At 44.5% G+C, this 15,219-nt stretch overlaps 1 protein-coding gene across 3 annotated transcripts in view; it reads right to left on the bottom strand.

Moving 5' to 3' along the window:
- Positions 1–3,118: 3,118 nt before the first annotated feature.
- The window catches only part of arhgap46b (Rho GTPase activating protein 46b), a 95,134-nt gene continuing 83,033 nt past the window's right edge, over positions 3,119–15,219 (bottom strand). For all 3 annotated transcript variants that reach the window (XM_014145896.3, XM_014145897.3, XM_014145899.3), the window contains 5 exons: positions 11,417–11,490; positions 10,358–10,557; positions 7,985–8,076; positions 7,635–7,804; positions 3,119–7,424 (listed from right to left, as the gene is read on the bottom strand). In XM_014145896.3, coding sequence (XP_014001371.1) covers positions 7,230–7,424; positions 7,635–7,804; positions 7,985–8,076; positions 10,358–10,557; positions 11,417–11,490 — 731 coding nt within the window. In that variant the 3' untranslated portion in view covers positions 3,119–7,229. The remainder of the gene's footprint in view (positions 7,425–7,634; positions 7,805–7,984; positions 8,077–10,357; positions 10,558–11,416; positions 11,491–15,219) is intronic.

Genomic DNA, 15,219 nt, shown 5'->3' with positions numbered 1-15,219 from the left:
CCACATTTTGCTACATTACAGCCTTATTCTATTCGATCCTGACTAGTCTTATTCTAAAACTGATTAAATAGTTTTTTCTTTCTTGTCAATCTACACACAATACCCCATAATGACAAAGCAAAAACAGGTTTTTAGAAATTTTTGCAAATGTGTTAAAAAAAAACAACTGAAATATCACATTTACATAAGTATTCAGACCCTTTACGAGTCTTCTTGGGTACGACGCTACAAGCTTGGCACACCTGTATTTCTCCCATTCTTCTCTGCAGATCCTCTCAAGCTCTGTCAGGTTGGATGGGGAGCATTGCTGCATGGCTATTTTCAGGTCTCTCCAGAGATGTTTGATCGGGTTAAAGTCCGGGCTCTAGCTGGGCCACTCAAGGACATTCAATGACTTGTCCCGAAGCCACTCCTGCGTTGTCTTGGCTGTGTGCCTAGGGTCATTGTCCTGTTGGAAGGTGAACCTTCACCCCAGTCTGAGGTCCTTGACGCTCTGAAGCAGGCATCAAGGATCTCTCTGTATTTTGCTCCATTCATCTTTTCCTCCATCCTGACTAGTCTCCCAGTCCCTGCTGCTGAAAAACAACCCCACAGCATGATGCTTCCACCACCATGATTCACCGTAGAGATGGTGCCAGGTTTCCTCCAGGCATGATTGCTTGGCATTCAGGCCAAAGAGTTCAGTCTTGTTTTCAACAGACCAGAGAATCTTGTTTCTCATGGTCTGAGAGTCTTTAGATGCCTTTTGGCAAACTCCGGGCGGGCTGTCATGTGCCTTTTACTGAGGAGAGGCTTCCATCTGGCCACTCTACCATAAAGACCTGATTGGTAGAGTGCTGCAGAGATGGTTGTCCTTCTGCAAGGTTCTTCCATCTCCACAGAGGAACTCGAGAGCTCTGTCAGAGTGACCATCAGGTTCTTGGTCACCTCCCTGACCAAGGCCCTTCTCCCCCGTTTGCTGAGTTTGTCTGGGCGGCCAGCTCTAGGAAGAGTCTTGGTGGTTCCAAACTTCTTCCAATTAAGAATGATGGAGGTCACTGTGTTCTTGGGGACCTCCAATGCTGCAGACATTTTTTGGCACCCTTCCCCAGATCTATGCCTCAACACAATCCTGTCTCGGAGCTCTACGGACAATTTCTTCAACCTCATGGCTTGGTTTTTGCACTGACATGCACTGTCAACTGTAGGACCTTATATAGACAGGTGTGCCTTTCCAAATCATGTCCATTCAATTTAATTTACCACAGGTGGACTCCAATCAAGTTGTAAAAACATCTCAAGGATGATCAATGGAAACAGGATGCACCTGAGCTCAATTTTGAGTCTCATAGGAAAGGGTCTGAATACTTAGATAGATAAGGTATTTCTGTTTTTTATTTTTAATATGTGCAAAAATTTCTACATTTTAGTCATTTAGCAGACGCTCTTATCCAGAGCGACTTACAGTAGTGAATGCATACATTTCAGTTCATACATTTTTTTGTTTGTTTTTGTGCTGGCCCCCCGTGGGAATCAAACCCACAACCCTGGTGTTGCAAACACCATGCTCTACCAACTGAGCTACAGGGAAGGCCAAAACCTGTTTTGGCTTTGTAATTATTAAGTCGATTGCTCCAGATTTTTTTTTATTTAATCCATTTTAGAATAAGGCTGTAACATAACAAAATGTGGAAAAAGTCAAGGGGTCTGAATATTTTACGAATGCACTGTATGTGCTTTAATGGTCACCAGTGGCATGAATGCATAGGGAAGACTGCAGATAAATGTAGCAAGGGTCAGGTGTAACTGGTAGGCCTACATTATATTCACAGTACGTGATCCTTGGTTGGCTGAGTGCCAGTGGAATGTTTTTTTTTGGGACATTCAAGTCATCAATATGTTTCTAACTAGAAAGACGAGAGCCTAATGTTTAGAGTTTGGGATAAACGCAGATGGAAAACCCCTATTTATTTCTAGCCACTATGCTGCATTAGCTGGCTACATCAGGTGATAATGATTATTGCTAAATAGGACACCTTCCTGATAATATGGACCAATATGTATTGGGCTCATTTCTGGAGGGGGAAATTACATTTTAGATGTCAGCATAATTTTATTTTCATTCACTTCCGTGACTTGTAGTATGCTGTAATATGTGCTTTTGTCAGTGTCATATTACTTAGGCTAGTAAATTATATCACCCTCCACCTCCCAAATCCCAATTTAACCACTGATCATAAGTGTGTTATTTTAGATGTTATTTCCAGCCACTTCTCAATATAGTGTATTAAAAGCAACTTCAAATATGTGCTTTTGTATTTTCCTTTGATAGTGTTTAGTCACTGTGCTAGCTAGCAAATGAAATGGGCATTATGCAGAATTCTTTAATGTTTTCAAATACTTTACAGAAAACCTCCTGTAGATAATTTGAGCTGCATCCTTGTGGAGCTGTGCATGCTTATGCCGTGCTTGCAGGTTGCAACAAACAAGGGACAGGAACAGCTGATGTGACAGAGACACCAACAGACAAGGCCCTCCACATTATCTGGAATGTGACTGGGCCACACTGGCTCACCTCACAGAGAACCTACAGGAGAAAAGGTAAAGAACACCCATCCACTTTCTCTGACTTTTTTGAGGGTGATTTTCCCCTGCAACAATTGTGTCCTATACATAAACACCTACACTTAGAAAATACAGCTGAGCCTAAAATGCTGGTCTGCTTATCATACTCTACTTGGCCTCCTGCTTACAACTGTCCAGAGGTTTGTATGTGTGATTTAACACGGAGTTATCATGGCTCTGTTGGGGTTGTGTTAACGTTTATTGCTTATGGGCCATATACGTTCAGATGTGGCAGTGTCCGGGTGTGTTGGATGCAGTGAAAGACATAATTCTACCATAACACATGGATTTAATTGCGCCCAGAACCAAATCCTGCGTAAGCGCTGGCCACTAGCCAATGTTTCTGTTGGTCACAAAAAACTTAAAACTGTGAAATGCATATTGATGTCAATGGGAGACAAAAGTTAGAGTTAAATACTCATATCCATGCAAAATGAATCTGAAAAAAGCAACAACACATTTTTTTACGGTCCATTTTATTTTTTCATTTTATGAAATAAACGCATCTGCAAAATCACAATCACCATTGCTGTTTTTATTGTTTTTCAAACAGCATACCCCAAAGACCTGCAAGCATATTTACAACAATAGTCAACAGCATCCATCATGTGAGGACAGGGGATTAGAGATAGAAGTGCAATGGATGAGGTGCACACATGTTGTAACTGTAACCATACACAGTGTAAACATCACACACCTAAGTTATTCTATCATCTCAACAACCACTATCAACACTCATTCCAAGGACGAAAAAAGATTGAGTCAAAGATCAGGCTATTTATCAAATTAAGAAATTACACTGACGAGTTGCACCACGAGCGTTTAAGTCAAATGAAGAGAATAATGACATTACTGTAGAATGGAACATTAGTTGATCTTTTTTAACAATATGGTTGAATCATGTTATAACTAATTGGTTTGAACATTCAGTGACCAAAGACCATACTGCTATTCACATACCAAACTGAATATGTACAGCCGTCATCCACAGAAGAGAATAGGATGGAAACGAGTTAAACCAGAGCTTTGGGAGTTCAGTGTGTAAGAGTATGGGCTCAGGCCATGACATCTTCCTCCTTGTTCTGCATGCAAGTCAGAAGTTTACATACACCTTAGTCAAATACATTTAAACTCAGTTTTTCACAATTCCTGACATTTAATCCTAGGAAAAATTCCCTGTTTTAGGTCAGTTAGGATCACCACTTTATTTTAAGAATGTTAAATGTCAGAATAATAGTAGAGAGAATTATTTATTTCAGCTTTTATTTCTTTCATCACATTCCCACTGGGTCAGAAGTTTACATACACTCAATTAGTATTTGGTAGCATTGCCTTTAAATTGTTTAACTTGCGTCAAACATTTTGGGTAGCCTTCCACAAGGTTCTCACAATAAGTTGGGTGAATTTTGGCCCATTCCTCCTGACAGAGCTGGTGTAACGAAGTCAGGTTTGTAGGCCTCCTTGCTCGCACACACTTTTTCAGTTCTGCCCACAAATTTTCTATAGGATTGAGGTCAGGGCTTTGTGATGGCCACTTCAATACCTTGACTTTGTTGTCCTTAAGCCATTTTGCCACAACTTTGGAAGTATGCTTGGGGTCAAATGGAAGACCCATTTGCGACCAAGCTTTAACTTCCTGATTGATGTCTTGAGATGTTGCTTCAAAATATCCACATAATTTTCCATTCCTCATATGATGTCATCTATTTTGTGAAGTGCACCAGTCCCTTCTGCAGCAAAGCACCCCCACAACATGATGCTGCCACCCCAGTGCTTCACAGTTTGGATGGTGTACGTCGGCTTGCAAGCATCTACCTTTTTCCACCAAACATAACGATAGTCATTATGGCCAAACAGTTCTATTTTTGTTTCATCAGACCAGAGGACATTTCTCCAAAAAGTACGATCTTTGTCCCCATGTGCAGTTGCAAACTGTAGTCTGGCTTTTTTATGGCGGTTTTGGAGCAGTGGCTTCTTCCTTGCTGAGCGGCCTTTCAGGTTCTGTCAATATAGGACTCGTTTTACTGTGGATATAGATACTTTTGTACCTGTTTCCTCCAGCATCTTCACAAGGTCCTTTGCTGTTGTTCTGGGATTTATTAGCACTTTTCACACCAAAGTACATTCACCTCTAGGAGACAGAACGTTTCTCCTTCCTGAGCGGTATGACGGCTGCGTGGTCCCATGGTGTTCATACTTGCGTACTATTGTTTGTACAGATGAACGTGGTACCTTCAGGTGTTTGGAAATTTCTCCCAAGGATGAACCAGACTTGTGGATGTCTACAATTTTCTTTCTGAGGTCTTGGCTGATTTCTTTTGATTTTCCCATGATGTCAAGCAAAGAGGCACCGAGTTTGAAGGTAGGCCTTGAAATACATCCACAGGTACACCTCCAATTGACTCAAATTATGTCAATTAGCCTATCAGCAGCTTATAAAGCCATGACATCATTTTCTGTAATTTTCCAAGCTGTTTAAAGGCACAGTCAACTTAGTGTATGTAAACTTCTGACCCACTGGAATTGTGACACAGTAAATTATAAGTGAAATAATCTGTCTATAAACAATTGTTGGAAAAATTACTTGTGTCATGCACAAAGTAGATGTCCTAACCGACTTGCCAAAACTATAGTTTGTTAACAAGAAATGTGAGGAGTGGTTGAAAAACGAGTTTTAATGACTCCAACCAAAGTGTATGTTAACTTCTGACTTCAACTGTATATCCCTGATGCACTCCCAGAACTACCGGCACTGTGCACCGCCATCCTCCACCCTGCCCACCTCAGCACTGCCCCTGCTGGCTGGAGGTGAGGGGAAAGCTGCGTATATCCTCTGATGTGGCTATGGAGTATTCAACCCTGGGGGTTTGGGTTTTCAAAGATGAACAGTAAAGCAGAAATGGAGGCACAGAGTCACGGTCGCTGTAAAAGCTCTGACTGCAGAAAAGGGGTTAACAACCATCTAGCCTCCAGATACATTTTTCTAAACACACCCTCTAATTTAGCGGCACCAGCTTCCAGGAATTAGGGAGAGTGTGCTGTATGAACACAAGCTTCTCTATCTCTCATACCACACACGCACACACACACACACACGCACGCACGCATGTACAGTCGATACACAAACACCCACACTGATGTGCAAAAACATACATACACATGCACACAAACGCACGCACACACACACACACGCACACACACACAGACAGCCTTGCAGCACAGACCCCATCACTAAGATGAGGTAGACACAGAGAAAACATGTGGGGCGCTAAAACCCAAACCCTGACCACACTGCTAAATATAACAGCGACAGCGTGGCCATTAAGACAGCTGAAATATGGATTTTAAACAATCTTTCCCTCATGAGGCACGAGATTTAGAGGAATAGGAAAGTCCTTGTTAGGCAATACTGTCTAAAAATAGTAAATCAGCTTGTGATTTGTCTTAATGGTTTTCCTCCCAGTCTATGGCACTAATGTACCTCAGACCCTCAAACCACTGCCAGATGGCCCCTCCCTATGGCTCGCACTGTAAATTCACAACTGTTGGCGTGGGTGAGGCTTGAGCTACAGGCAGCGACAGCGCTCTCATTTTCTCCTGCATTCTTTTCCCCTGACCTGCTAATAGCTCAAATTTGCTTTTTTACAAGCTCCATCAAAGGTATAATTGTGTTTCTCTGAACGGATGGGAAATAAGCCCACTGTAATTGTCTGGAGTAAAACAGCTGATAGTGCTACAAGAAATGCTCCTCATGATTTTAGTCCAAGACTGTATCTCTAACACACGTACACACATATATGCCTTACTGATTGGGCATCATTTTTTCCTGCTAGAGAAACTTTTATTCAGAAATAAATGTTGTTGTTTTTACCTAGAGAGTGAACCTGTCTCTCTGAGGCCAGTGGAGAGGTCAGGAGTACCTTAAACCTTTCTGTTAACTCATCCTGCAGCTCTGGCAACCCAGACAGAATTCATATTCAATTAGTCAAAAAAGCATTCCAAATGAACTTAGAATGAGAAGCAAGACATTGCTTGTATACACTATTACAATAAAGGAAAGAGAAGGGTTATAATACAGAGTGGGTTTCCCCTCATTTTGTTATTTTAGAACACATGACGAGACATAATTCATGACCATGGCATCAGATATGTATGTGGCACTCAAAGCAGGAAGTAATCCTTTAAAAACCCATATTTACAAATGAGATTTGTCTTGATTTCTCCCTGCACTCTGGCTTAATGTGCATCCCAGTCTCCTATTGTGATTGCTCTTCATATGCTGAATCTCACGCCAGCACGGTCCAGTGTTTGGAGCAGAACCATGGGGAGATACATAGAGTATGTACAGTATGTCCTGCAGTGTGCTTTAAAACTGATGAACAGTCTCCCATTACCATCACATGTGAGCTTGTCCCAAAGTCCCAAACGAGATGATTCAGAGCAGGAAATCTGTCTTGATATCCAGTCACTTTTTGGGCAGTCCACTGTCTGTAGTCCTCAGAATGTGGTGTTAGTGAACCAGAGAGAATCTAAGGTTGAGATGTGACATGTGTGAAGGAACAGCGGGGCTTGTTGTGGGTGAGGTGGCAGTAGAGAGTGGTGTGAGCGGTCTAGAGGAGGCCTCCTCAGATGATGCCCTTGACAAAGCTGGTGTCCAGGTGAACAATGAGCATGCGTAAGAAGGACATCTCTTTCCGTGTGTTCTCAAAGATGATGCGCGGGTCATCCGACTGGCAGCGGAGACAGTTGGGAGCCATCACCATGGCCAGGTTGTTCACGTCCATCTTGGTCTTACTCACATTGACGGGCTGGGCAAACACCTGCAGGAGAGCGGGGGGGGGGGGGGGGGGTGAGTTTAGGGCAAAGGTGAAGTTCAGAGACATTTATGTGGTATTTGTTAATTGTGCTTATATTAAAACCTACAGTTATTATGTAGTTATAACTGCAAAGCATACAAAGTCACAGATAAACCTGTAAAGAGAGAGAGCGATGGCGAGGGGAGATGAGAGGCCTATATGTAGGAGGGTTACCTGTAAGAAGTGTATAAAGTAGCAGAGCACCAGCCTGCTTAGCTCAGGCAGAGACTGCACCACGCTGATCGCTGCCTCTGGATCCTCATAGTTACTGATGCACTGCTTATAGAAGCTCTGAGGGATGACTGGCTCCTCCAGCTCCCTGTACCACAGCTTCAGCAGAGACGCTAGAGGAGAGAGAGACACTCCCTTCAATACACAATGGTGTGCAGCCTGTACGATATACAGTAGTGTTTCCAGCCTTTACAACACATATTTGAAAAGAGGCAATAGATAGTTGCTCAATTCAAGAAAGACATCAGCCAAGAGGAGAAATAGAGCTTAAATGACAGGGATTTTTTTCTTACCTGGGACGTTGGGGTCGCCAAGGTTTTCTGGAATATTCCACTGATCCACCTGCAGCTTCAGTGCATTCACCTCGTCAATATCTCCAGGCACCCTGGGGGAAGAGACACACAGCAGATAGAAGTATAACAGCTGCTAGAGAGGAAGTAATAGCTTTATCTCCTATTTCAATATGACTGAGTACTTGTATGAGAGTATTGATATTGTTCTTGGATTGTGACATAGCACCACTAGGTGGTGCAGCTACCCTGTTAAGCAGCCCAGGGACAACCACAGCATGACTTTAGCATGTTGCCAAGGTCTCGTCCACACATGGGGGATATGTGAACCCAGGTGGACATGGTTATGCAATACCACTTAGGTATAATTAGTATGAAAGTAATTTCATATCCGCAGACATGGACATAGCAGTGCTACACGTCCGGAGGTATCTATTACAAGGGAACTGATTGTGCCAAGAAGAAAAACCGAAGCAAAATCACAGAGCCACAAGGACAACATCAGTCATATCCCTGACACAGGGACCCATGTCTCGTAAAAATAAATAAACCCTGAAGCTAAATAAGAAAACAAAAATAAAGACAATCCTCCCATAGCATGGTTTTTCAAATAAACTGCCAGGGTAGATTTCCTGTCAATTTTCAAATCACACACCCGACAAAAGGGAGATGTGACTCATAAAATGAGAACCGTTACAAAAAGGGAACTGGCTTAAAATAATCATGTGTACATTTGTTCATATCAATCTCCTGTTTGTTTTATATACAGTCCATAATCTGTCAGTCTGTGATGAGAATTTAGCCAAAGAGGAACTTATACAGAGATTGTATGCAGATTAAACACTTGCGTCTAAATGTACTCCAATACAAACAGAATGGGAGAGAAAGGGGAAACTATACCCACTGTATTTACATTACACAGGCATAAAACAATGTCTTTAATTACTGGATGCTGTTATCTGAAGCATGACGGGGCAAAAGCTTTATTTGGTGGATTTTCATTCTTTGTTGTGTGAGAGGGATTTAGTCTGAATATGTATCATTTGGTAATGTCAAACATATTAGTGTTTGTTTGAACTACCATCTCTCTGGATGACCACCCAGTCTCAGTCTGAGCCAGGCCGGGGAGGGGGGTCGTCTATATGGATGCCCCAGGAGAGAGTCTGAATCAGAGAGAACGGGGTCCAGTCCTCTCCTCTTCTCCACAGCCCAGTCAGTGAATGATTAACCTCCCAGGTTAACCAGATGGCTTGTTTGTTTACCAAAGCCCATAGGTCCTGAAGGGTACACTACAAAGCAGGATCCATGAGTTAGCACTAACTGACCTAAGTGTTCTTATATTAGGAAGATGAGCTTGAAATGGGAATGGTCTCATTGACTCAACAACCAAAAACACATATCTAAGTTTAGCTTTCTTAATGAACCAGAACGTCAATAGTTATTTCTGGTTGGTCATCAAAGTTAGCTGGCTAACTCATTGATCCTGCTTTGTAGTCTACCCCTTCAAGAGATGCTGTGTTTGTTTAAGTGATTTAACATAGCCTGAGATCAGAAGAGAAAGAGTCTAACTTCCTCCCCTCCCGACCAATGGGAGTCTCACGCCTCGATCACACCAACAGTGTCATTGTGTTATGGTACAGAAGTACATTCATCTCCAATGGAACACTGTGTTTGCATTGCAGAGGCAGTTGCAGAGGCAGTTGCAGGCAGAGCGTTCTGTGTGGTGGATACGTTGGATTTATCCAACTGTATGCGTAGACGGATTGACAGAAATAGTAGCAGAAGGTGAATGTTGAACTTTTGTTGCACACATATCAAGATGATGCTGCGAACCATTTTGCGCAATGATGCTGTAGATGTGATAGAGGCTTGAGGCGGGTCCCGTAATGCTGCTGGGCTGGGATCAGTACCAGAACAGGAGCAGCCCTGGCTGTACTGCTTCTTACTGATGAAGCAAAGCCTCTGACCCAGTCTTACGCCTAGATTCAATCCGGACCATGGAAGATCCACGATATACCTTGATTGACATTTAAAGGTAATTTCCGATTGAGCCGACATATTCAGCGTTTACCGTGAATGTGGTCTCCCCGAATGCGGGAACATTACCTTTAAGACGTGCATAGCAGACAAAACGAGATCGGATTGAATCTGGCCCTTATTCTGCATCCCATGTTTGCCACATAGGCTAAACTGTATTTACACACCTGTCTTTCTTTACCCCCATAACATCACTTACCCCATAGCTCAGAGTGATCCTCATCTGTAGAGACTGTTTCTGGTACCCTATGTTTATCCATTGCCACCAAAATTGCCCCCCTCCATCCTTCCACCTCTTCTGTCTGCAGCCCAGCCTGGTGTGCTGGTGTGACTACTCACCTGAAGATTCCCTCTGTCTGGGCCCCTCCCAGGGCCAGGACGTACTGGGACAGCTGCACCTGCACCCAGGGGAGCCTGCGCTCCGGGAACCGCTCACTCTGACGCTCCATGATCTCTTCCAGGGCACTGCCGAACAGGGATGGGGTCACAATGGCTTTCCTCCCCTGGTCTAACTCCTCCAGGGTGGGCTTCCTCAGACCCTGTGAAAAGGAAAAAAAAGACGTTAGAGTTTTCTGTAGACAGGACCTGACCCTAAGTACAGCTCTAGAACCACAAGTCTATTGATTAAGTTTAGAACTTGGTTGAAAGCTGTCCCTTGCCCATTATCTAGGTAAGCTGAACTGTAGGTCAGGTCCCTTGTATACAGTAGAAGGAGACACCCAGCCATGTTTAAGGCACCAGATTCCATCTCAGCAGCTCAGAGGGTTAAATATAGCCCCCAGTAAAAGTGCCTGGCCTGGGGCTGCAGTAAGGCTGCAGTGTGCCGGCTGTGGGCAAGCTGATTACAGGGTGGGACACAGCAGAGGACAGGGTGGAGGTTGGGAGACTGTTGCTGCACTGATGGAGGGTTGGTTGGGGGGTGCGAGCTCAGACTTGAACCCCATCTTTAGCTCCACGTGTCCAGTGTGGATGGGGAGAGAGCGGATGACGGAAGGGGGGGTTAAAAGGTTGTCGTAACCCCCCCACCTCAATTTGGGTTTACAGATTAGTGCCTATTTTGCTGAGGACTCCTAAGGGCCCAGTGCGATGATTGGTAACATATGTGAGAGCTCCCAGAATGCTTCAGTCAGTGCCACGCTTCACGGCCGACACTAACCTCAGGGGCAACACTGACTCATTAAAACAATAGAAATGTTCCACTTCTCTTTGTCTGCTGGGAGAGTTGGAGTCCCTATATCCCTTCAGATCATTAGAGTATAAAACTGCAGCAGAAAGTCTGGAAATGAAACCTCAATCCAGACCAGCAGTGAGAGATGGAGCAACCCCCTCTGTCCTTGTCTGACATCTCCCCCTCCCCTCCCTGGACCTTTTCATAGTGCTTTAGGATGACCTTCCTACCTTTTTGACCCCAGTGACAGCGACCTTCTGCAGCTTGCGGTAGCAGTACTTGGCATAAGTGCTGATTGGCAGGCCTGGAGAAAGGGGAGATGACAGACACCATTACTGACCAATCCTGAGGCGGTAATACAATCCGTTGCTGTTTTCTATCTGCCTGCATGTCAACATCCTCAGTGTTGAGGCTGTATTACTTCTATTCCACAGTGATAAAACTCCACCGACAGATCTTGTTACCATTGAATCATCAAAACCAAATCTGGCCACCGCAGGGCATTTTGGATATCAGCTCTGCATATTCCAAGAGAATCCTGCCCAGACAGCATGGAGTAATATAACCCAGCATATAGAGCTGTAGGGAACAGCTGTGCTTCAAGGTTAAAGCCACCGAGACGTCAAACACTGACCGCTGAACTATTACTAGTGCTAAGTATTACTATCACAGTTATTACTACTACTGTTATTAATGCACTATTGCTACTATCATTACTGAGACTGCATTTTTACTTGTTCCTCAATTGCTTCTATTTTTTACTGTAAATACTACTATTGTATATCAGGCCCATATAACAATATTAAGGCTGCATAGAATGAGCGACTGAGGCATTGGCCTACACATTTTGTCCTAACTGTGAGAACCAAAATGCATCTTGGCTACAGACCCTGTTAGTGAAACATCCACATGACACAGATTTATGGCAAACAGGTGAAAGCATGTCCTCAGCAACAAAACGCCCGCAGCAGTTTTGGCCGAGGGTAGATGAGTTGCGTTTTGAGAGACTAGGAGATCTTGACGCTTTAAAAAGGTTTTGTGATTATTGTCTTCTGTCATAAATGGAATGAATCACACCGAACTGACATGGTGTTGATTTCAGGAGGGAGAGGGAGGACTTTGTTCTCACCCAAGACGGAAATGAGATGGATTTCAATGCTGAGGAAAAGTAATTCAAATCACGACCCAACTTTACTGCTTCATGAAACAACAGAGAGAGAGGGGTGCAAAGATATATTTGACCAAAGATACTATGACCGATACTATGACCAAGGGGGAACCTTCATCAGCCCGACCAGGCCCTACTGTTAATATAGCACTGCATTGTTTTACAAGAGTAGACACCAGAGTTCATACTACTGGGTCATTCACCTCAGAGCACAGCTGTGAGGCCACATGGCCAAGCAGGCCTCAACAGGGATAGTCAGAGAGGTGACGGGTCACACAGGACGAACCTGATGACCTCAGTCCAGAACAAACCCTTTCACTTCTCCTCTTCTAGCCGTGTTTACAGTGTCGTCAAGATGTTCAAACAAAGTGGATGTAGTGCTTTGTAACAGAAAAGGAGAAGGGGAAAGTTGTATACAAGTTGTTTTAAGAGAAGTTCTCTTTTATCTGGCTGTAAAAACACGTTTAAGAGGCAGGGCAGTCATTTCACAAGGCCCCGTCTCTGATCTCTGACTGTGCTGCTGGACTGCAGGACAGACACATCGCTCTAGCTCAGGACTGCTGCTGGGACTGCTGCTACAACCCCAGTTCCTTTCTTTCTTCCCTACAGTATTCTCTTTAGACCCCTCGTCTTCTCTTCTCCTCTCATCCTCTTTTATTCACTTCCCACTGGGCACAGACGCCAGTTCAACGTCTAGTTTTGATTGACATTTGGTTGAGTTGTCAGCTAACGTGTCTTCAGCATGAAATCAACCAAAAAAATGTACCCTCTCATTGGATTTAGGTAAAGTTGTGTGAAAAAAAAGAATTCCCTTACGTTGATGATGTCTTTCAAGTCCAATCAATTTTCCACATTAATTCAACATCATCACACTGAATGTTTTTCTTGAAATGGTGTGGAAACAACATTGATTCAACCAGTTTTTGTCCTCTCCCAATCTTGAATGTATTTTCCTCTCCTCTGATTGTTGCTGTGGCATACTCCTCATCCTTTCTCCTTCTTCCTGATCATTCCGTCCTTCTCCTGTCTTGTGTTAGTGTTGGAATGACAAGCATGTGGGAGCGGTGGACTGATTTCCCCTCTGTGCCAGGTGGTATTACTGAGGCACGTAGCCCAGGCAGGCAGAGTAGAGGGCTAGCTGGTATGAACACCACTGTTAAGACCCATAGTTCTAAAAGAGAGTGTCCTGTGTTGATTTTAGAAGGGCTCCCGAGTGGCGCAGTGGTCTAAGGCTCTGCATCTCAGTGCTAGAGGCGTCACTACAGACCCTGGTTTGATCCCGGGCTGTATCACAACCGGACGTGATCGGGAGTCCCATAGGGTGGTGCACAATTGGCCCAGCGTTGTCCGGATTAAGGGAGGGTTTGGCCTGGGTAGGTTGTCATTGTAAAATAATAATTTGTTCTTAACTGACTTGCCTAGTTAAAACAATATTAAATAAAAAATAAACACTGCCTGAGGGGTGTAATTCCTGTGTAATAGCACAAGGAGAGAGAGAGAGAGAGAGAGAGAGAGAAAGAGAGAGAGAGAGAGAAAGAAAGAGAGAGAGAAAGAGAGAGCTAGATGGATGTGTATGTATGCATGCATAAAAGACAAAGGGAGAAATAGACGTGGGGGATGGGGGGCATCTATAAAGCAGGTGACATAAAAGAGCAACGGTCTTCATTACTATCTACTAGCAGCCTGTTTGTGCCTGTGGCCTGAGCCTCAGCTTAGTGTCCAATGCGATCCAACGCTAAACAGGGACAGCCAGGGCCAGAGAAAAAAAGATAGAGAAAACCTAAAGAGAGTATTTGCATACAAATAAGTGGTGGTGCCAACCTTTAATCCTCCACAGAGAGTAGAAGAGGCCCCATCCACCCCACTCCTATTGCCCACGCTCCCCCTTTACTGGGAGCTTCTTTCCCAGGACAGCCCACTGCTGCCACCACAATGCCTGGCTGCACAGGCCTCCCCAGCCATTGTCAGCCACACGCTCTTAAACGTGCCACAGAGAAGTCGGGCACTACCTAAACAAACCTTCTACGCCCTTTTTTCTTCTTTTGATGAAGAGCTGGATCTGAGGCCCCAAACTGCTGCCCAGAACAATGCCCACTCAGCAGCCTGGGCCCGGAGAGGCAGCTGGTGAAGCCCATAAAGATGCCACCTCCCTCTCGTCGAGACATTCCTATGACAATCCCCATCAAACCCCTCCCCCCTTCATCTCTACCTGGACTCGAGCCCATATCATGGGGTCTCTGTCGTAGACTGGGGTCTGGATCACAGGAAGCTGGATCATTTGTCCAGTGTCCCATATCTTTAAAAGAGTATGGATCACCCAACCCTCCAGTACAAACAAACAGTCTCCCACAGACAGTAGGTCCTCTGTCCTCGATGCCAACACTCCAGAGCGGATGTGGAGTGTGACTAACTGGTTTCTACTGCAGTGCGGGGAGTGAGTCAACAACCATCTCAATTCTCCTCACCTCTCCCATGCGCTATAGTCTCGTTGATGATGTAGTGCAGTGATTCGACTCTCTCTGTCACAGTACTAGTACAGCTGGTAGCAGTGCTGGGGATAACTGTGTGATGTGGTCTGGTGTCTGAGACTGGGGGGTCCTGGTGTGGGAGACGCGGTGCGTTTGGCCTCGGGGCAGAACACTGCATCATGAGAGGGGCCCGGATGCTGGGACACAGCTGTGAGGAACCATCTGATTGGTGAAATGAATCCTCAGAATCAAACAACATCAACAGGAATGGCATGACACACAGAGAGCTGGAGTGAGTCAGAGTACGTCACTGACTGACCATGCTGAGAGTGCTGCTAGCTGTAGAACAATTGCACGGGCACAATGAAAGTAGCAGTGGTTTGTAGTAGGAAGCACA

The sequence above is a fragment of the Salmo salar genome, chromosome 15 (assembly GCF_965601325.2).
Source record: "Salmo salar chromosome 15, fSalSal1, whole genome shotgun sequence".
Classification (NCBI taxonomy): domain Eukaryota; kingdom Metazoa; phylum Chordata; class Actinopteri; order Salmoniformes; family Salmonidae; genus Salmo; species Salmo salar.
The sequence above is the reverse complement of the archived record's forward strand: the minus strand, read 5'-3'. Positions and strand labels throughout refer to the sequence as shown.